General features: G+C 34.5%; 1 protein-coding gene across 2 annotated transcripts in view; it reads right to left on the bottom strand.

Annotated features, from left to right (window-relative positions):
* The window catches only part of LOC306857561 (DNA-directed RNA polymerase III subunit RPC1), a 28,314-nt gene extending 12,635 nt beyond the window's left edge, over positions 1–15,679 (bottom strand). Inside the window, exons 1-20 of one of the 2 annotated variants that reach the window (XM_079397550.1) lie at positions 15,467–15,679; positions 15,170–15,305; positions 14,959–15,096; positions 14,140–14,311; positions 13,886–14,040; positions 13,536–13,775; positions 12,309–12,471; positions 12,018–12,154; positions 10,666–10,769; positions 10,107–10,248; positions 8,564–8,704; positions 8,409–8,478; positions 8,167–8,294; positions 5,377–5,515; positions 4,464–4,628; positions 4,188–4,360; positions 3,861–3,972; positions 2,805–2,923; positions 2,230–2,367; positions 1,520–1,690 (exon numbers count right to left, since the gene is read on the bottom strand). In XM_079397550.1, coding sequence (XP_079253676.1) covers positions 1,520–1,690; positions 2,230–2,367; positions 2,805–2,923; positions 3,861–3,972; positions 4,188–4,360; positions 4,464–4,628; positions 5,377–5,515; positions 8,167–8,294; positions 8,409–8,478; positions 8,564–8,704; positions 10,107–10,248; positions 10,666–10,769; positions 12,018–12,154; positions 12,309–12,471; positions 13,536–13,775; positions 13,886–14,040; positions 14,140–14,311; positions 14,959–15,096; positions 15,170–15,305; positions 15,467–15,510 — 2,787 coding nt within the window. In that variant the 5' untranslated portion in view covers positions 15,511–15,679. The remainder of the gene's footprint in view (positions 1–1,519; positions 1,691–2,229; positions 2,368–2,804; positions 2,924–3,860; positions 3,973–4,187; positions 4,361–4,463; positions 4,629–5,376; positions 5,516–8,166; positions 8,295–8,408; positions 8,479–8,563; positions 8,705–10,106; positions 10,249–10,665; positions 10,770–12,017; positions 12,155–12,308; positions 12,472–13,535; positions 13,776–13,885; positions 14,041–14,139; positions 14,312–14,958; positions 15,097–15,169; positions 15,306–15,466) is intronic. The other variant, XM_079397549.1, reaches the window with a different exon arrangement.
* Between the last annotated feature and the right edge of the window lie 8,023 nt (positions 15,680–23,702).

Raw genomic sequence — 23,702 nt, 5'->3', positions numbered from 1 at the left:
AGATCATAAAACACAGAAATACAAAAATATTAAAAACAAACAAATTTGTGGAAAATAAAATGGTATTCATTATTGTTAAAATTGCAATCATATATCAAATTGTTATTATTCAATTGGTTAGATATGTTTTTTATTATTAAATTTAAAAAAGTATTTTTTTAAACAATCTATATCTACCATATTTCATGAGGAACAGCTGAACCATAAAAAAATACAATTGTCACTTAAATTCGATCTGTTCCTCATAAATCAGCATACTATGAATTTTTTAAGTTTTATGAATTCAATTTAATAGACATGATTTTTATTTTTAAAATAAAACTATTATATTTGCTTAAACTATTAAAACAGAAAAAACACTTTTTTAAATCATCTTAGTGTTTCATGAGCAATAGCTGAAAAAAAAGGTAAATAAAATTGTCCCTTTTATTGATTTGATCTGTTCTATGTACAAGGCATCATTCAGCCATGAATACTGGTTCATCTCGTGTGAAAATGAATTTAATAAACACGGTGTATGTCAGGGGTTGGCAAGTAAGCTTGGCATCGGGGCAAAAAAAAGAATTCACCACTAGATGGTGCGCCAGAACATAGTCAAAGGATCATTTAAGATATTAATTGATGAAAAATGCAACCAGAATTGCCTGACAGACTGTTCCAGTGTCTTTTGTAACAGATAGTGAGCTGTTACTCTGTAAAATCCTGTGAAAGTCATTAACAAACTCAGAGTATGTGAGCGGAGTGGAGCGTTAATAATTTCCCTCCGCGCTCCGAGCATTTAATAATCACTCCACACCACGAGTCTGAAGTATTTCAGTATGTTTGAAATATCAGTTCTGTTCATAACGTATATTAAAAAATGTAATAACAGGAGTGTTTTAAAGTGGCTTATTGGAACTTTTTTCCTACCACATGACAAGCTAATAACATGGTTGTCAGCATTAAAGGGTATAATTGCTGCTTTTTGCAGTGCAAATTTAGTTTGTGATGAAAATAACTACATTTGCATCAGTTATTTTACCTACGGATCGAGGCATTTCTCACAGATTTCTGCTCATTCGCAGTCGGATACAGATGAAGTAGCACTGTAAGATTACATTTGTTTGAATGCATTATTGAGAGAGCGATTACGTGTGAATAAGTGTTGTAGTACTTGTTTAAATCATGCTTTTAACTGAAAATATCTAGAAGGAACAAACTAATTCCTTGAGCACTATAACTATAATCGTTCATGTCCATTGCCGTCATCATAGCCTTCACATTCTTTCTGATTTGAGTGATCCTTCTCGATCAAGTCAGCTAAATATCTTTAACATGTGAATTATTGCTAAATATGCCGTTATATTACGGGTCGTTGGCATGAATTATACTCGTGATGGAGCGCTCTTGGAGTGAGTGAAAACCACGACGCTCCGACTTTTAAACAAATCCGCTCTTCGCTCCATTCAATATGTGTTTTGGATGATTTTTTTAACCAAACATTTAACCAGAGTTTCTTTAAGCATAATCTCTGACGTACTCTGATGTTGTCGAGGACTCTTTTGAACTCCAGCGGTTCGTCTTTCCCCTCCATGGCCGCGGGGTCGAGTCCGTCTCCGCCGTAGATGAACTGTATGATGTCACCGGTGGAGCTGCGCACCGTCAGATCGTACTGAGAGCACAAGTCCTCCAGAGACTTCACCAGACGCCTCTGAACCACACAAACACATTAGTTTACCCATAATTCATTACTAACGGCAAATCTCAACAGAAGAGACTTTTGCAATCCTACAAAGCTACTGTATTATCTTTGATAAGCTTTCTTTTGCTCAAATTTCTTTGCCAGTCGCACACAACGCCGTCTGATTGACAGTTAAGACTTTTTTTGCTTCATTTATGTTGCAAGCATCAAAATTCCATCATATAAATATCAGCATCTGCAGCAAACTGAACATTTTCATTAGAGCTGTTTTTTCCTCCATATTCTCACAATATCAGACTGTAAGAGCCAGAAAAGCCTGATGGATCAAATATGACACTTGCGCAAACCTTTTACAAATATTTTGTCTAAAGTTTCAAACTCTTTCATTTCCAAAACAACTGTTTCAGGCTATTATCATTTCACATGTCAGGCTTTACAGAGTTAATACAAGCTAAAATGTAAAAAGTTTGCATGCATGCATAAATCTGATACTTGTACTAATTGCATCATTATACAGGAGGCAAACAGAGGCGCATCTGCTGTCAGACCTGCATGTATCCCGTCTCTGCTGTTTTTACAGCCGTGTCGACCAGACCTTCCCTACCAGCCATAGTGTGGAAGAAGAACTCGGTGGGGGTCAGACCAGAATAAAAGCTGTCTGCCACAAAGCCCTTCGCAGCAGGGAGCTGAAACATAAAAGAACAATCACACAAACATGATGCTTTTATTCCACACAGCCTCTGGTTTGGGTCTTCTTTAATCTCAGATAACTTTCAAAACTTTCTTTATCTCTTTGATTTTTGTGAGTTAATGACATGATTAAAATGGACAAAATTAGCCTTGGACTTGCTAATGCAAAGATTGTTAGCAGACAATTGAATAAGGATGCATGTATTATTTCTGGCAAACGTATTATTTAAAAATGTGGAAAAACGAATTAAACAGTATAAATCTACTCAATAAAAAGTGCTACTGTAATCTCTCCTGTGCACCTACACGACTGCTTTTTAATAAAAAAAGCATTTATCCCAGCAGACAGAGGACAAAAGATGCTGTAATTGAAGAATCAGTCATGCATACACAAAGAAATAGATAAACAAAAGAAAAGCTGGTTTGTTCTTACTTTGGAGTGTTTTTCAAAGTGAGGCAGCGAACGGTTCTCAAACCCATCGGGAACACGAAAGCCGCTGATGGCCTGCTGCCCGACGCATGCGATCATCTGTGAGATGTTAATGAACGAACCTGGAGACGCAGAGATGATTTTAGAATCATGTGTTAATCATCTGTGACTCACTTCCTTTATGAATTCTGAATTTTCTGATCGATTAGTGAGAGAAATCGTGCTCTGTGAGAGTAACCGCATAGACTTCAGTTAGAGTAGATTATATTATTTAAATGAGGCAGTGAGGGAGGGTTCATGGCCAGTTCACGATGCATTTTTCTTATAAAAAATACAGTTATAGTATAATACAGTACATAAATGTTAATATAAAAATACATGATTATATAAAGTAATATTATCTATATACACACACACGCTATTTTAAATGACTAATAATTACCACTAACAAATACTAAACTAATAATTTAATGTTTCATTTATTACAATTCTGAGACATATTTACATTTTAATATAAATTTTTAAATGACTAATAATTAGTTCTATTGAATACTAAACAAACTAAAGGGATAGTTCAACCTAAAATGAAAATTGTGTCATCATTTACTCACCCTCAAGTAGATCCAAACCCGTATGAATGTGTTTGTTCTGCTGAAACAGAGCAGTTCTGGGGCACCATTCACTTCCATAGTATTTTTTTTTTCCTACTATAGAAGTCAATGGTGCCCCAAAACAGCCTGGTTACAAACTTTCTTCAGAATATCTTCCTTTGACATTCATACAGGTTTGGATCTACTTGAGGGTGAGTAAATGACACAATTTTCATTTTAGGGTGAACTTTTCCTTTAATGAAATTATTAAATCTAATATACATTTCTATAATTTATACTTAAAAATAAAAACTTAATGTATAAATATTTTAATTTTACAAAAAAAAAATACTAATGACAAAAACAACAAAGAAATCTGACAAACACTAAAGCTTTAAGAAAGGTATGCCACATTACATGGACCATTAAACCTTTCACTGGAGGTCCATTAAGGAGGTTCTGATGGTACCTTTGGATCCACACAGAGCCATGACCAGCGGACTGTTGCTTTTGTCCAGTTCTCTCAAACACGCACTGCCAGCGTGATCTCTGATGACGGACAGCTCCTTCAGGATCAACGCCTGGTTTGAATACAGATTAAAATAAATAAATACTTCTTAATTAACATTAAATTAGTCAATTTATTATAAAAACATAAATAAAAAAATACATATTACAAAAACAAAATTAAACAATTATACAAAATATTATTTTTATTTATTGCTTTATTTTTTTTATTGCTTCATTATTGATTTAAAAAATGGGGAAAATGAAAGACTCATTTCCTCTCTCTCACCTCCAGCGTTTCCTCTGCGGTGCAGCCCGGCTGCTGCTGTAACCTGCCCGTCTTCAGGGCTTCGATATACTCGTCACACTTCTTATAGCCAGCGTCCAGTAGTTCTTGTTTGGCCTTCAAGAGTCCCTGTCCGGGCGTCACATCTCCGATCCCAATGGAGAAACCTCGATTCGCTTCAATACAGGAGTCAAAAACATCATGTCCATCACGACTTTAACCAAGCAACACAACCAGACAAATCAGACCTGAGATGGACAAACACACACACACACTCACAGAGATAAACAGGAGCCAGACGGGCGAGACGTGACATGGCATCTGCAGCCTCCTGCTGACCCCAGTCTCTCAACAGGATGTAGAAGATGTTATTCTTGGATCCGGATCCCAGAGTTCCTTTATCCATGCTGCCACACATCAGCTCACTGTTCTGGATCACCACAACTGCACAAAAACACACGAGTCACACATGAACTTCACATTTATATGACATCTAAACAGTTTTAATTAAAGCTCCCTTAAACTGTTTTACATTTACATTTTTCTGCATTCTGTTTTAAAGGTAAATTGATATTTAGTGATCAAAAAGCAAGTCTAATTGGTTGAAATCACATATACAATTTTATGACAATTTATTAAAAGTTAACAAAAACTAAATTTTTAGGACCCAATGAAATGAGGTTTATTTTTTTTGTTCTAAATTCTTTTTGATTTCTCTTTATTTATAATTTATTCTGTGATGCCCGTTTTAATTTTTCTGGATTAATGATTTAACAAATGTATTATATAAAAAAAAAAAAAAAAAAAAAAAAAAAACAGTGGTAATCAAATGAAGGCACAAAACATTAAAAATGTAATGAATCTCTTAAAATATCAAATTAAAATTTAAGTTTTTATTTTTTTGGACAGACTGTTAAAATGAAAACATGGAAGATAAATTGTGTGATGTTCACAATTCAATTCAATTTTTTTTTTTTTATGTACTACTATACTACTACTACTTTGAGAAGTAATATATTTCTGTCCCAATTACATCAAGTTAAACTGAACTTTGCCAAAATTGCTAAATTCCATAACATTCTGTATTATACACTAAATTCCCTTTTCATGACTGGATTCCATGATTCTGTCCAGGTTTTCCACACTGCAGCAATCATGGGTATCTAGCACTCAGTGCTGTCGGGTCACTCACAGGAATCGTTGTGACACAGATCCTCTCCTTTCCCGCAGTACTGTTTGCCTTTGGTGCGCAGGTTGGCCTTCACCAGACAGCTTTTACTGGGTTTGAGTATCAGACTGAAGATCTGCTTCCCCGTCCACAGCTTGATCGGCTACAACAAAACAACACAAGTCACCGTCACACTCATTACAACTGCATTACACTTTCAAATACCTGTGCACAAACTGCATAATAAGATGCATAATCTTCAGGAAATGGTACTCATCCACCTTAAAAGGTCATAAATAAATACAAGACCTTTTCAATGACTAATTATTTATATATGCTTTGACATTTTTGCAACCTTGTTGAGAAAAATGTTGACGTCTGAATAAAGATTAAAAATGTTTATAGTTAGAAAATAAAATTAAGTAATTTAATAATAATTGATATTTTCATAAATTAAATTTATTAGACACTACAAAAAAATTATACATATGAAAATAAGTAAATGTTTATTATGTGTTACTTCTAATAATAATTTCTAATAACAACAACAACACTATTATTATTATATTATTAATGATAATTGTCATTATTTTTCTTATTCATTGCAAGTAATAGACATTTTTGATTAATGTCACTAAGGAGGAGACAAGTGAGAGCAAATGTTGGTTTGTAGTTCTTGATAACTTTTACTGACCATAAATAATGAAAAAAATTGAAGGCTTTGACATTTTTGCCACCTTTGAATTGTGTACATCTGAATACAGATTAAAAGCTTATTTGCTTGTAATAAACATTATATGAAATAAAAATGACTAAATAAATAATGCAGAAACAAATTAAAAAATTGCTTTATTATATTTTCTAATAATAATAAACAATTACTACTAATAAAAATTATTAGTTATTAGCAAGTAACAGAAATGTTTAATATTGGTTTGCAGTTATTGATACTCTTATAGTTCCCATAAACAATGAAAAGCACAATAAATAAATAAAAATTGTAACAAGTTTGAATAGTTGAGGTTGATGCGGTCTTTGATTAAGGTTAGAGAAGCTGGGAAAAATAATAGCTTTGATTGCTTGTCTTTCCATCATACTGTAGAAAAGCGCCCAATGATGTCACTTCCTCAAGGTTTCTGCAGGATCTTTAAGCTCAAATTTTAGACTTAAGACCTCCACAAATAAAATTAATACCATATGAGTCTATAGTACCATATTAAACTCTAAAATCATCAGCATCATTTACAATTCAGACAAGTTTCCACAAAAACAAAAAGTTTTGTAAAATTATAAACTTTACATTTCAGCCTTTAAATCATTTTAAAGAAAATGGACAAGTCAAAAGTATTAATAATACCGATTTGATCAATTATTATGAATAAATTATTAAATGAAATAGGGGTGCGCGAAATTGGCAAAAAATGACATCTTGATATTTTCTGGGATTTTATCGATAACGATAATTAGACGATATTTTGCTGAGTGTGTTATTGTGCTGGTATCGTAAAGATTACCGTGGACAGCTGACTCCTGAATTAGTTTATATTCTGTGTGGTCAGTTCACAGCAGGGATAGAAATGAGTCTTTTCCAACTAGTTTTATGGGCATTTTTAACTTTAAGCCATTTTTTCTAAAAACGTGCATCAGTCAAATTCTTGCATTTGGGCTTTTATCAAGCAAATTAAATCAGGATCAACCAAATGTATCTTTGCAATGCATCTGAAGTGTTATTTAGATGTGTTTACACACAGTTTAATGCAGCTCAGAGGGACACAGAATGCTAACCTGCAGTTACAAATGCATAAATGATGTTTTCATATTTGAAACATAAACTTTGTTTTTAAAAAATGAAGATACTTTGTGAAATTAAAACGGCCAATAGGTGGCAGTAAGTCAGTGTTTCTAAGGAAGTCATTGCGATTGAACAGAATCATTTAAATGTTTGATTCATTCAGGAACACGGTCATGTTGCTCAGAGACGTAAAACACAGCTGTGATGTGTTTGGAATGATTTTTGTTGTAGAAATAGATCTTAATATTAACTTCTTGTTTATTGAACTGTTGCATAAAATCAATATCACATTTGTAATCATGCTGATTTTTGGAGAAAAAAAATGTCCCTCTTCGTGTGATATTAACTATATGAAATGATATAAATATATATACATTTTCTGCCCCATATCTTGAATTATGTGATAATTCTGAATGTATTTGAATAGACTGAATGGTACAGCACTAGTTTAACCTGTTAGCTGAAATATAACAGTTTTCCCGGTAAAGGCAGCACACAAAGCAGCGCAGCTCCAGACTTTGAACTTGCAGCTCATGTTTATTAAATGAAATCATAGCCTTTTGAAGTTTAACCGACACATTCAGCCATATCGCAATTCTCGTCTCCAAATTTAAGACCTCTTGAAATCATAATTAAGACTTTCTTCTACAATGTAAGACTTTTTAAGGCCTTAAATTTGATACAACTAAATTTAAGACTTTAAGACCCCTCCGCGGAAGCTTCCTGTATTCTAAAGTGGATATCAAAAAATCTAATGCAATAGTAAAAACAATCTAATAACTAAAGACTGCGAGTGCAGTTATTAGTCAGAGCAAACCAAAAACTCAAATAACAGAAGCAGAAGCAATTTAAACTGAAAATAAAGAACTTTTCTTTTGTCCAAAACAACTGCAGACAGCCTTTATGAGGAGAGAATCAGCACCGGAAAACCCAGAGGTGCAATTTTGTTATTTTCCCCCCATAGAGCATCAATTCATCCTTTATGTTGGACAGAAAGATAGCGAGCGAGAGAGGTTCATCACCTTCAGAATAGCAGGAGGCGGGAGGGAGATCTTGATTTTCTCATCTTTTCCCACCAGAATGGAGGCGACGATCTGACAGGCTTTGGTTCGGTCGAAGAATGTGTCTTTGAGTGTGAGCAGGTACGCACCTGTTACAGAAAACACACCTGAACATCAGCAGTCTAACAGCACCATCTACAGGTGAGACAGAGAACATCAGATGCTGAAATCTGATTGGCTCAGGTGGATAACGCAGCACTCACCTGTCAGGAAGTCCTGAATGGCTGCGATCAGCGGCTCACCGTTTCGTGGAGTGACCAGATTAGCCTTCGTCTATGTGAGGAGCACAGGAAGAGGGGTTTATTTCATTATCAGACGCAGTTCAGATGCTCTGATCGATATGGTTTCCCTCTCTCACCCCCATGAGCACGAGCGCTTCAGCTTTGGCCTCCTCCGTCTGCGGCAGGTGAAGGTTCATCTCGTCTCCATCAAAGTCAGCGTTGTACGGCGTGCAAACACATTCGTTAAAACGAAACGTCCGATGAGGTTTCACACGCGCCTGGAACAGAATGCAGGAGAATTATACAGAAAGAAAGAGGCACAAAGGCAATTGACACCAATTCCATGAATCAATTTAACTGTGATTCACAAGCTCTTGATTCATTTTGATTCCAATTTGAATTTGTCTGGATATAGGTTTAGTGCATGACAAATTTTATAAAAGAAAATCTCAACTACTACTGTAAATCATACACAGAATTTTAGATATAATCAACGAGAAAAAAAAAAAAATGAATTCAATGCTACACCAACATTTAAATTGCATATGAGGCAGTTCTTATATCAGGTTTTTAATGACAATTGTTCACTTTAGAACTGAGATCCTATTAGTTTTCATTATAAACATATATTTATATTTTCCACTTTTAATTTTAATTTTATTTAAAGTTTTTGTAATTTTGTTGTTTTTATTAGTTTTTTTTATTTTTAGTTAACTTTTAGTCATTTTAAATGCAAGTTTAACTAAATGCTTCCTCGTAAATTTATAAATAATGTAAGTTTTTGTAATATTTTATTATTTTACTTCAGTTAACATTTTTTAAATTTGAAGTAACAAAAACATTTTTTTTTATGGTTTCAGTTTTAGTTTGCTTCCCATAATAACCCTGGTTTCTACTCCAATTTGTTGAAATGTAAAGATTTAAACACCGGCTGTGGCTGTAATAAAAACTTGCTTTCATTACAGACTCGAGCAAACATACATTAAATAATGAAGACATCACCAACCGGGAAAGTAAAATAATAAATATGTCATATAGTGAATACATTTATCAAAACATTCCCCTCTATAGAGTTGGTTTTTTTTAGTGAAAGTGACGTGACATGTGGCCAAGTATGGTGACCCATACTCAGAATTTGTGCTCTGCAATTAACCCATCCAAGTGTACACTCAGTAGTGAACACACACACACCGTGAACACACACACACCCGGAGCAGTGGTCAGTCGTGGGATTGAGGGTGGAGAGAGCACTGGACATTCACTCCCCCCACCTCCTGCCAGACCTGAGACTCGAACCCGCAACCTTTAGGTTACGAGTCCGACTCTCTAACCATTAGTAACCACTAACGGTCCTTTTCTTCCTAATCTTTTTCTGGCCTAATCTTCCATTTATGTAGTTGACTATCCAGTTTATGAACATTCAATGTCTTTTCCTGAGGTAAATATGACGCTAAGTGACACTTTTCACAAGCTGTTTAATAATGACTTTCTGTCCATCCAAAGATCAATTTCAGGATTTAAGAATCAATATCGGTTCATCAAAATAAAGACTGATATAAATCAATTAATCAATATTGCAAGGCACTTTCTTTATTTCATCTAGACAATTTAATGTAATTCCATATAATTTTCATCCACATAAAAAGACCCCTTTTTTTTAGCAAATGAGAAATAACTCACGATATGAGCCATGATGCTGAGTTTGTGCAGAGATGGCTGCCGGTTGAAGAGGACGATGTCGCCATCAAACATGTGTCTCTCAACCACGTCACCGTACTTCAGCTCCTGAGCCATCTTCTCCCGATTACCGTACTTCAAAAACCTGAAACACGCAGCCAAGACATTCACATGATGAACAAATGGCGAACAGAAAAACAAAAACTTCCTTTCACTCAACCTCACGTCTTACCGGATCTACATGACTTTCCTTCTCTGCGGACATGGAGACGTTTTAAAGAATGTATGAACAGTGATTTATACCATCATGCATTTTTGTGCTATAATCCTATATCCTGAAGCTGCGCTGAAGTGCATCATTACTTTTTAAAATTTGACAACCCTCAGCTGTCATTGTTTGGGAAAGAGCAACATTAGCATTCAGCTAAACATCTGTTTTTGTGTTCCACATAAGAAAACTAAAGTCAAGCTGGTTTGCAATGACATGAGGGAGACTAAATGATGACAGAATCTTCATTTTTGAACAGAGTAAAAGGGGAAGATGGAGAAGTGTGTATTTGACCTCTTCATCTGCATGTGTCTCTGCTGTATAAAATTAGCTCCTGGGTGAACATCAGGACCATTACGCACCAGCTTCCTCATCAGCTCAATGTTGGCTTTATTCACCTGAGAGAAAACATATACAACACCAGCTTCATCACAGCTCATTTTTATACCATGTTTTCATTTTAACAGTAAAAAAAAAGAAAGAAAGGAACTGTTAAAATTCCTTTTGATTACATTTTAAAGGATTATTTAAAATGTTAGTGTTTTATGCCTTCATTTGATTACTACCAATTTTGATACATTTATATTCATGATACAGAAAAATTAAAACAAACGACAACAGAACTTCTGAAAAATAAAACATTTCATAGTGGCATATTGACTATGTATGTAAATAAATAAATTAAAATTAAAATTAATTAAATTGAGTATTTTTAACTAATTTAACAATTTAATTAAGCCGTTAATTATTATTCAAAATAATTATTAAACAGATGGCAATACATTTTCTGAAAAATAAAACCAAAATAAATAAATTAATTAAATAAATAAAGTTTTAACATATGCTATTTTCATTTAAAACCAATTAATTAAACCATTAATTATTAAACATTTTGAAAACTGCAAATGGAAAACAGAACTGTGAGGAAATAATAAATCAGATTTACATGAAAATTTAATTTTGGTTAAACTTTTAATAAATAGCGTTAAACTATATATAACCCTGCAGCACAAAAGCAGTCTTAAGTCGCTGGAGTATATTTGTAGCAATAGCCAAAAATACACTGTGTGGGTCAAAATTATTGATTTTTCTTTTATGCCAAAAATCATTAGTATATTAAGTAAAGATCATGTTCCATGAAGATATTTAGTAAATTTCCTACCGTAAATATATCAAAACTTCATTTTTGATTAGTAATATGCATTGCTAAGAACTTCATTTGAACAACTTTAAAGGAGATTTTCTCAATATTTAGATTTTTTTGCTCCCTCAGATTCCAGATTTTCAAATAGTTGCATCTCAGACAAATATTGTCCGATCATAACAAACCATACATCAATGGAAAGATTATTTACTCAGCTTTCAGATGATGGATACATCTCGATTTAGAAAAATTGACCCTTATGACTGGTTTTGTGGTCCAGGGTCACGTATGATTCACGAGCTCATTTAACAAGACATGCTTTTTGTTTATTCAAATTTATTTTACTGGACTCCAGAAAAATTCCAAAGGAAAAACTGAATTTGGGAAAAATTCGAACAGATTTTATAGGGCCCCACATGAATTATTTTGCCAGCTGTTTGACTAGTAAAAGTAAGTAGTTGTGCAGATCCACAGCACGTTTCAGCAGTAACGCTGCTCTGACCTTCTCCGGATAGGTGAGGATTTTGGCGACGTGCACCGGTACAGCGACCTCATCGATCCTCAGGTTCGGATCGGGAGAGATGACCGTTCTGCCTGAGAAATCCACTCTCTTTCCAGACAAGTTACCACGAAACCGCCCTGAAAATAGCAAAACAAGGCAAGCTGATGTGACACATCGATCCTGGAGGCATCTAATGTCAAAACAGCCCAATATAACACTGCCATTTCTGCAGAGACTCATGGGAAAGGCTGGCGGTTAAGCACAGCCCTTGAGCTCTCAGCAAGGTCGTACCCTGTTTTCCCTTGAGCCTTTGCACAAAGCCACGGGTCCATTTCTTGGGTGCCATATTAAGCGGGATGCCCGACAGCTCGCTGTTGATGTAGAGAGCGCACTGGAGCTGCAGGAAGTCCCAGTCCTCCATGATCATCTGCGTTTTTGCTCCTGACATACGGTGCTGTGAGTGAACACAAAGACGAATACGCCACAACTTATTTACACATGCATGCAGTGAGATACAAATGAACCTATAAAGCTACTGTATCATATTAAATATGCAAACTTCTAAGGCCTCTAACAAGATCAAAACTACATTCTACTAAATCTACTACATAGCTTCTGTCGTCTGATTGATAGTTTAGAGTTTTTATCCAGTAAATGGTCTTCAGCTGGTGCTTCATGTGTCTTTCTGCTGTCAAATCTTGATCAAGTAAACATCAGAATAACTGTAGTAATATTTCCTAGACTGAAGCAGCTCAGCTTTACTTGATTCTCCATCAGTTATTTTCTAGATAAATCAGTGCGTCTCAAATCTGATCATCAGGATCTTTTGAGGAGCGTTTGTTTCCAGAAGCTTTACTTTCTCTGTTCCTCAGTGAGCCTCCAAAACATCTCACATCTTCTGAAGAGCGTTTATTTCTTCCTCTCTCAATCAGCATTGCATTATATGTTTGGATCATTTCAATCTCATCTTACTAAGACATATTATTGGAGATATAGAGCGATGACATATATATCATTTTATGTCAGTATCTGCTCTACTATTATATAGATCTCATTAATTTACATTACAAGCATCAGAATTACATCACTTTTTGTTCATTTAATATCAGCATCTGCACCAAATTGCATATTTTTGCTCATTTTGAGTCACTATATAAATAATTTTGTCTAAAAGTTCAACAAACTGTTTTCTGACTATTATTTCATTTGTCAGGCTTTACAGGGTTAATAATCTCCTGATTGGCCAAAAAAAAGACATTGGGTGGTCAAATATGTACATATAATGACAATTCAAAACTCTTGTTTTCATAGTGCAACTCACTGATGCCATCCTGTGACTCAAAACAGTAAGAGACTCCCATACAAACAGCCTCTGAGGACTTATTTGCTCAACAAAGCTTTATCATTCACAAAGTTTGTTTTAGATGACAAAAATTACACCTGGATTTAATAACTTTACAGCTCGTTTTCCTCTGCTGTTTGGCATCTCAAACAAATCTAATCATGTGACTTGCGTACCTTCTTGATGACGTCATTGAGGAAGATGATTTCTGTTAACTTCATGGTCAGATCATCCTCATTAGTGCCCGATTTGAGGTCGCTGACGACGGAGGGCCGGATGCAGAGGGGCGGCACTAACAGGCGTGTCAGGATGAGGTCAGCGGGTTTCCCAGATTCTGGATTCATCAGCAGAAGAGGAACATCCTCGTTTGGAATCCTCCGGAAAAGGTTCAACGCGACCAAAGGATTGAGGTTTTCCTGGATGACAAGGGAAGAGGAAATTCACAAGCCTTAAGTGTGAGTGATAAAACAATACTGGCAAAATTGAATAGAAACCACCAGCAAAGCTCTGATTGGTGGATATTAACCTGTGCTCTGGTCAGTAGTGGCTCCACTTCTTTATTGTGCTCGATAGCAATATCAAACGACTGGAGGAAATCAGACACCATGGGATCGATGACCTTCTTTGTGGTCTTGTACTTCTCATGAATGATCTTCAGCAAGCCACATTTCTTTACAGGGCCTAAAGAGACATTAGCCACTTACCAATTCAAGCTACTGCAACTTTCATCACATTATAATAAATAATCAACGCGGTTTATCCATCCATCCGTTATTTTACCATTAAATGCATTGCAATGCACACAAGTGGTCTTCTTCCTGCATTTGTCAGAGATCTTCTTCTTGAGGCCGCGCTTCTGCAGGTATGGCAGTCCAGGTCTACGCAAGTAATCCAGAAACTGAAGCTTTTCCTCTTTGTTGAGAAGGATGTGAGAACACGTCTTACAGATCATCTGAATGAAAAAAACATTTAAATAAGATTTGTACAAATATAATAAAGTCAGTAACATAAAACAACTATATTTAAAGAACACAACTAATAAAATAATACAAATCATTATATTCTATTTATAAGAATGTGTATGGTATTACAATAATATGGAATTATGAGAATACAACATATAGCATGACAGAAATATGTAATAATCTGAGATAAAAAATATAGTTGTATTTTGATCACTTATAAAGTACTATATTTATATTATTATAAATCTATAATATAAAATAAGTTTAAATTATAAAATTTAATAATTTGATAAAAATATAAATATTTATATTGTTATGATTTACATTGTATTACTATTATTATTCTAGTTTGTGGCATTTAATATAAAATATAATATACATTTAATAAAATACAAAAATCTAATTTATTAAAAATAACATTTATATATAAATATTAATTTTACATCATGATCCATACTATATTATATATTATTATTACATTAAAGAATCTTATATTATTCATACACTATGTCAATAAAATAACATAAATCCTAATATTATGCATATAAATATATAATATAGCATATTAATATAAAACAAAGATCTGGGCCATATTTCAATATAAATGCACCGTTCTGACACATTGTGCACTTGCCTGCAGGATCCCAATAATGGCTTTAAAGTATCCGACATGAAAGCAGGGCAGCTCCAGGTCCAGATACCCGTAGTGGCCGAGACAATCGGCCAGGTTCTTCCCGCAGGTTTCACATGGTCTGTCCTTCTCGCTGGTACCCTGAACACCAGAAAGATGATTAAGCCTCTTTTATGCTTTATTATGAATGTGGTATTCATATTTGCTCAGTCACCATGCGGTGGTCCAGGACTCCATACTGCAGCGGTGTGTGGCTGGTGTCTTGGCTATAAAGGTTCTTGCTGACCACCTGAATATGAGCCTGTTGTCTCATCTGCTCTGCTGACTTCAAGCCAAAACAGATGTGACTTCTAATAAAACAGGGAAAAAAGACATCAGCTTTTACATGCATGAACACAATTACATATGCATGCACAGTCAGTCAAACAGAGGGACAGACAGCTAGTTTGACAGACAGGCTAGCATATCTGTGTGTCAAGTTCTGATGAAACATGTTTATCCTCCAACTTACATCTTTTTGGCCACATCCGTCTCTCTAAACTGCTCCTTCACCATGACTGCGGCGCGTTCACGCAGTCAGCGTGGGATTACAGTGAAATAAATATTAATATAGTGATATATGCGTGGACTAAAGAGTTTAATGAAGGTCTGATCCTTCCACATGCAGCACCGCTTTGACGAGAGTGAGCGTCCATGCGTCTCTCATGAAAACCGAGCGCGTCACGACGCCTCATCCGCGCTCAGCGCCACCTGCTGGCGAGGAGGCGCTCGGTTATTTCATTATTAACATTAACATTACATGTGAATTATATACATTTTTCAGTTTAGTTGTATGCATTTTTAATAGTATTACAGCCAGTGTCGCAGTAAAAGGACGTAATTTTTTTAGAAACAACCATGTCAACATTTTCTTATTTATACAGTGACAGATACGGGTAAAAAAAATACAATATATAAAAAAAAATCAATATGAAAATATTTTTGCATTCACACATCAATATTACAAAAATAAATATAAATAAATAAATAAGATCGAGCGAGAATACGGTGTCAGTTATTCCTTCAATAATTACTTTCAGTGAGATTTATGAACACAGGAAAGCCAAGCAGGTGTTAATTAGCAATATTATTAATTTATTCAAGTGTCTCATTTGCATATACCAGCAGCCTGCAAATCTGATGCTAAATTAACAAGAGCTTTAATTTTAAACCTTTAAGATGTCCTCACTTGTTGCTCATATACAGTATATTATGTTTATATTTCCCTCTGATAATGTGCAGGGGTAAGTTTACTTAACAAACATTTATTGATTTTCCTGTCATTTGTAACATAATATATCACTCACCTGCTGTCTGGCTCATTTTATCACTGAACCAAAGACGCCCAAGGGATCAAATGCCTCCAATCAGGGAGAAATGAAAACATAGCTGCATATAGTATGAAGTGGATCACAAATATAAAACTCTAATGTTTTGTAATGTATTTTCTGTGATGCTTAGCGGCGGTTGTAACGGTTAATCGATGTCACGAGATGGACAAGACTTCCAAATACACTGGAAATACATCTTTATGAGTAAAAACAAGTGTATATTCCCTCCCTCCGTTTACAGTAACTGAACGAGCGGCGTCTGCTTGGGTTTTCCTTCACAACGAGTCGCTTTCCAGACCCTTCACGCTCACTGTTCCTCTGTGGTAACGAGCTGCTAACCTGCTAACCAGCAGTAAACAAAGGTACATCATAATCACTATCTCATAATCTGTTTGTTTACATTCTGCGTTACATGTCTGCTCTAGCTTGAGTAGTAATTTGGCATTTTGTATCTATTATTGGCTCTGTATCTGTCTGTCTGCCGATAGGTGGCGCAGTTTGATTGGGTTTGTTTACAGAAGCAGCTAGTTTTGCAAGGAATAACAGACTAACAGATAGTCAGCATTAATGCTACACTGTAAAAAAAAAAGTTGAGCCAACTTAAAATTTTAAGCACTGCATTCAAAATATCACAAACACATCTCAAAAGCAAACATTTGTCTTACGTTGCAAACACATTTTCCATAATATTATATTTTTGGATATTTCATATACACAGTTATTCAAAACCTAAAGCTCTTCTTTCATGAGCTCCTATCTAAGTACATTTATGTACAGTATTGGCTAATAATGTTCAAAAATTCACCGTAAACACGAAAGCAAGATTGAAAGCACACTTTTTTTTACTGTAAGCATACGTGGTTGTGAATACAGTATTACACACACACACACACACACACACACACACACACACAAAAACAATGCATCAACCATAGTTGTGTAGAGGTGTATTTATAGGCCTATTCTAAATTCAGGACTGGTTGGTGTTTAGTAAAGCACATGTGAGGAGTTAGTTTGAGGCATTGATGAATTAGTGTGACTGGTTGATTGGTTCAAAATACTTCCTGTTAGATTTCTGTGTGTTACATAGAGAATTGTGTGCTGTGTTTTATGAAACTGAAAACCCAGTTAAAGGCTGAGAATTAATGCATGGTTTTGCAGATCTGGTGTGTGGTGTTTGAGTAAAGATTTTGTGTGTAAGCAGTTAACAAAAAAGTGTAATCTTATGCACTAAACGCACCATAGACCTTCAGTAATATGCTTTGTTGTGCAGTTAGACAATGGATTTCAATGGAATGTGATTTCATATTCGTGTTCAGTCTGACTCCACGAATCTGTTAAACAATTCACATGCATAGGCTTTTAAAAACCTTTTAAAATGTCCAGGAAAGGCTCTGTCTCTGTATTACAGCAGTGTTAGCTGAATGATGCAGATCCAGCAGAGAGACTAAGAGATGTTTCCAGTGTGGAATAATTAATGTCAGTGAACGTGCAATGATTTATTCATCTGTAGTTTGTTTATGGCATCTGTTGAGATAAAGGAAGCCTTAGTTAAGTTAAAGGCTGACTTAGAGGATGCTGAGTCTCATTAATGGGCTCTTATACACTATAATCGTGTAATGATTTACTGTAAATGCATTTGAAACTGCACGTGAGACTGGTTATTGTAGTTTCTACTGCAGTGAATATTGCTTTGGTTGAGTTGATTTTTGAAAGCCTCGCAAGTCTTTTGGGTTTGATCTTTGTTCAAATTTAGTTTTGTAGAGGAAATGATGAATAAATAAAGTGTGTTGTGAGTATGTGCATATAATGGCACCGTATGTGGGGGCTGTGTGGATAGGATAATGCATGCGTGTGTGTGTGTGTGTGTGTGTGTGTGTGTGTAGAGCACGAGTCAGTAATGGACACTCCGAGTTGAAGGAGAGGTCAGGAATATGAAAGGTAGTGTGTGTCAGAGGAGAGGAGGTTATAAAAAAGGCTTTTATCACGAGAGCACTGACCATTACTGCCTCATCACAACACCCTGTGTGTGTTACTGTAATTCTGATTGTGTGCATGTAAAAGGGAAAGAGAAGTGGTGTGTGACCAAGTATGTGCATTGTGCACCTGAATTTATGCATTGTGCATGAATCTCTGCATTTAACCCATCCAAGTGTACACACAGTAGTGAACACACACCCGGGGAGCAGTTGGGGGTTCGGTGCCTTGCTCAAGGGTCTCACCTCAGTCAAGTAACTAATGACGTTTTCGCACAGCAGCGCACAAGTCCTGCTCAATACTTTACTGCAACACATGCATCAACACTTCAACACTTATCAATATTGTGCTGTGTTTTCCTGCAAATACTTTAGCAGCACCATATCATAAATGATTATGGTATTATGCAGATTACATTTTTCACATTATGGCAACACATCAAACTCAAAGCTGATTTGAAACAATATGCATACAAATACATTTTTAATGATAAAATATTGAAATATTTGATTAAAATATTATGTAATATATAATATTTAAATAAAACAGTATTTAGCTGAAATTTAGGCTAGCTAATAAGAATGAATTATTTTGCATTTTTAAAATTAATTTTGATGCTTTTGAAGCATCCAAAAAAAATTATCCAAAGCACCTTGCATTTAAGTTATGCATCACATGCATTCAGCTGTACCACGAGACATGACCCAGACACCTGTAGTCTGTGTATGTGTTTCAGGTGGGTGCTTTGGTAATATCACCAATCCTCTCCGGCAGATTAAGGTCAGCGTGTGAAGAGTCAGTGACATATGTTAGCATTTAAGCTTTAGTTAGTGTCTGTGCAGTAGTGTGTCCTGAAGCTTTACTGTGCTGACGTGAGATTCAGCAGCGATGCATCACTGAAACAGCTTAATTCAATTATCATGCTTTATGTTATGGTCATTATATTAGTCATTATTAGAATATACAATTATAGTTAATCAAATTAAAAAGACAAAACTCCAGATTAGTATACACATATGGTCTAAAGATACACAAATTATACTGCACAGTGTGTGAATTTTCTGTATAAATTGAATAACGATGTACTGGAATAAATGCACTCCTTCACTTTACTATTTTTAAAAAGGTCTTAAATTGGAGCAGGAAGTTTTTTAATTTATAAAGCTATGATATAAATGTTGCATGCATGCAAAAAAAAAATTTATATAATGAATATGATTTTTAAACAAATAATTTTTGTCTTGGTTTCTAATGCAAACCAATATTAATCCTTTTTTGTTTTCAATCAATCCTTTTTGTCCAAATTAAATCAACTTACCTGAAATGCAAAATAAAATTAAAATAAAATTGAAATAATTTTTTAAAAAGGAAACATTTTAACTCATAACAAAATAAACATTTATTCAAAAAACTTATATACACTATAATAGTATCTTGATACTAAAACAACACTGGTTGTATTTTCAAACTTTGGAGGAAAAGAAATCATTGTGTAGACATTTACATTTAGAGAACATCGTTGTGTTTCCTTTCATTTATTCCTTAAATTTTCTTTAAAACATCTTTAAAAAAAAAGTCTTAAATTATCATAAAACTTGCAGAAACCCTGTATAAACATCATGCAGTATAAGCTAGTATTGCACTCAGTATAATGTAAGTCACTTTTAAAATATTTTATTTAAGCTTTTAGAAAGAAAATCTAGAAACTGAGTAAACATCTCCATGTTGATGTTTATTTATCAACCTTAATCTCTTAAAACAATTTTGTGCCTGTGGTTTCTGAAGGGTCAGAGTGCAGACGTGGTTTTAGCGTCTATCTTATCTTCATATATGCCCATGTGATGCTGTTCTGTCAACCAATCAGAGCTCAAGCTGCACCAGAGCAGAGTTTCCTGTGGTGTGTGTGGCACTCATCGCTCATTAGAGCTCAGCACACCTGCATGTGATAATATTCATAACACTTTTACATTCTACACGGCAATCTGTGAGATGAGGACCTGCTGCAGGCTATAAATAACAGCTGAAGAGGAAATATGAATGTGTGTTTGCATGCTCTCTGCTTCAGCATGTGTGAGACAGTCACTCTGACTGACATTTTATTAATTGATTCAGATCACGGCCCTTTGACGAACCCACATGTTTAAATCTGCTCGGCCACACTTGAGCGCAAATACACAAATGTGCTTCTAAAAATATACCCGCATGCAAATCATATATGTTAATCTGTGTACGCACACTTCAGATCAAACCAAGACATTTAAAGTAATAGTTCACATTAAAATTAACATTTTGTCATTGTTTACACTCGCTCGTCATTCTGACACTTATTTTCTTCCGTGAAACATGAAATGAGATGTTAAGCAGAATGTCAGAAGCATTTCTTACAATGAAAGTGAATGGAAATAGACATGAAAGCATATTTTGTGATGATTTTATGGTGCGTTTTGGACCTGCTAAACATCTCATTCTGTTCTTCTGTTCAACAGAAAGAACATCATACAGGCTAGGAACAACATGAAGATGACTAAATGACCAAATTCTCATTTTCAACAGTCAGCTGTTCGGTGCAAAGACATATAATGGTTTAATTCCTCACATGGACCTGTTCAGCCTCATGCATAAACCCAAACAGCAGTGATGTGAATGGCTTGAACGCATGTCACATCTTCATACGGGCCGAGGAAGTCATTCCATGTGTGTCCGCAGGTCCGCAGGCTTGGGTATATTTGCATATGTGAAGATAGCAGAAAGGCTGCATGTGCAGATAAGTGGAGACAGGCAGAAATCAATGCAGGTGGTGACCTTTAACACAACTCATGACCCTTATTGTTCAGTCCTGTCTTTCATACACACACACACACATGCACGTAGTGGCTGGGAAACATGCAGGCCTAAACCAAACAGAATAGTGCTAATTTATAATATCTATGCTCATATAAATATTAACTGTATATGTTTGTATATATCTAAATGGATTACACTGATCGCATGAGACATATGGAATGATTTTTGTGCTACGTTTATGGTTCCTTTTTGTCCATTTAGGAGCTTGACAGTGTGTGTGTGTGTGTGTATATATATATATATTAGTGCTGTCAAACGATTAATTGCATCCAAAATAAAAGTTTTTGTTTGCATAATATATGAGTATGTGCTGTGTATATTTATTATGTATTTATAAATTCAAACACATGCATGTATATACAGGTATTTTAGAAAAATATGTTATGTTTATATATTAAATATATTTATATATAAAATATGAGAATATGCATATATAAATGTATAAACGTAAGTATTTTCAACATATATATGCGTGTGTATTTATATATATATATAAATATACACGGTACACATACATATATAATGTAAACAAAAACTTTTTATTTTGGATGCAATTAATCACGATTAATCGTTTGGCAGCACTAATATATATATATATATATATATATATATATATATATATATATATATATATATATATACACTGCCCTCCAAAAGTTTGGAAACGCCCTAGAAAAGTGGGGTTTTGGACAATATTGGCATGAATCCTTTTTAATTTGCGATAATTTTGCACTGATAAGGGACAACACAAACTACGAAAACATATTTTATTACATAAACAGTTTATACATAGAAAAAACGTAGCAGCTAATCTGCTGGAGCTATTACAGCTCTGCATAATCTGGGCATCCGAGCTGTTGGTTTATTCAAACATTGACACTGAATTGGCAATCAGTTGTTGAAGCTGCAGTATTAATGTGTGCTGACCCAGAAATCTTTTAGAAACCTGGGCCAAGTTTAAACCAGTAACCAGGCATCACAGCTGGCAAAGGGGCATGTCTGACTTTGACATGTATATATTGCCATTATTATGTTTTATTGCTGGTCTTCAATTATAATGTCAAGTTAGTTTAGTTTGTTTGCACCAAAAAATTATAAGGATTTATGCTGATATCGTCCAAAACCCCACTTTGCCAGGGGTGTTTCCAAACTTTTGGAGGGCAGTGTATATATATTATTTTTAAATGTTATATACACATGTGTGTGAAGTAATTACATTTTTATACTCATACAAAATATAACATAGTATATATATATATATATATATATATATAGGGATATATGTGTATGTGTGTATACAGCATACAATTTTGTAAAAAAAAAAAAAACATATTTATTTTGATAATGTTTTTAATTGCCAGAAGCTGCAGTGTCTGAGTATCAGGTGCCATTTATTATATTGACAAGGAGCACAATGGAAAGAAACCTTTGACTAGCTGAACTGAAATCTTCATTCCAGGTACACTGCAAGTACATAAACTGTCAAGATATGATAGGGACTCTCTCTATGTGTGTGTGTGTGTGTGTGTGTGTGTGTGTGTGTGTGTGTGTGTGTGTGAGACATCAGCTGCTGACACTGATATCAAACATGTTCTTTGTTACTCTGAGCTTTACACCGGAGAACCACAAAACCCGGAGACCGGAGCACACGCGAGGAACGATTACTTACCCACTTCAGCCTGGAAGACATGACAGTAGACATACAAATAATAGCCATATATATTTTATAACAGATAAAATGTAATGTTAAATTTATAAATCACACACACACACACACACACACACACACTTATAGATTTATATTTAGATGGCTATTTATAAAATCATTCAATTAATGTAGAGGATGCAACATTTGAAAGGTTTTAGATGTGTATGTAGGTTATATAATATAAATGTATATTATTTATGTACATTATTATTTTATTTAGGATAATATATAAATAAATTAATATTAACTATATATTATTGATGTACATAATTTATTAGAATGTTATATATCCATATTAGAATATGTGATATTACACATATAAGTAAATATTATTATTAGGCCTTTTATTTATTTACATTATGGTTACTAATATATATATGTGTGTGTGTGTGTGTGTGTGTGTGTCGTTTTATATTTTAAATAGAAAATATGTTATGTATTAAAATTTTTATTAGAATGTTATATTTTTATATATATATATATATTATATAGATACATATATATTATGTTTATTTATTTACGTTTTATATTCATTTAAATGCTACTTTGAGATGTTATATATATATATATTAATTAATGATGAAGATGGAACATTTGAAAACTGCTCTATTTTTAAACGTCTATATAGACTTGTGGTTATACTGTGTTTTTTTGCTGCTTACACTTGCTGCACAATTTGGGTCGTTGTACACTCGACGCCACAGGGGCCTGTAGACAAACTCAGGGTTAGTTTCGAGTTGACAAAACCAAACCAGTCCAATCTGGCTTTGTTGGTACCATGAAGCTGATCATCACGGAGTTAATGCATGTATGACATCATTAATGAACAGCCAATCACATGCCTTGAA

The sequence above is a fragment of the Barbus barbus genome (assembly GCF_936440315.1).
Source record: "Barbus barbus genome assembly, chromosome: 38".
Lineage (NCBI taxonomy): Eukaryota > Metazoa > Chordata > Actinopteri > Cypriniformes > Cyprinidae > Barbus > Barbus barbus.
This window is presented reverse-complemented; position numbering and strand designations above follow the sequence as displayed.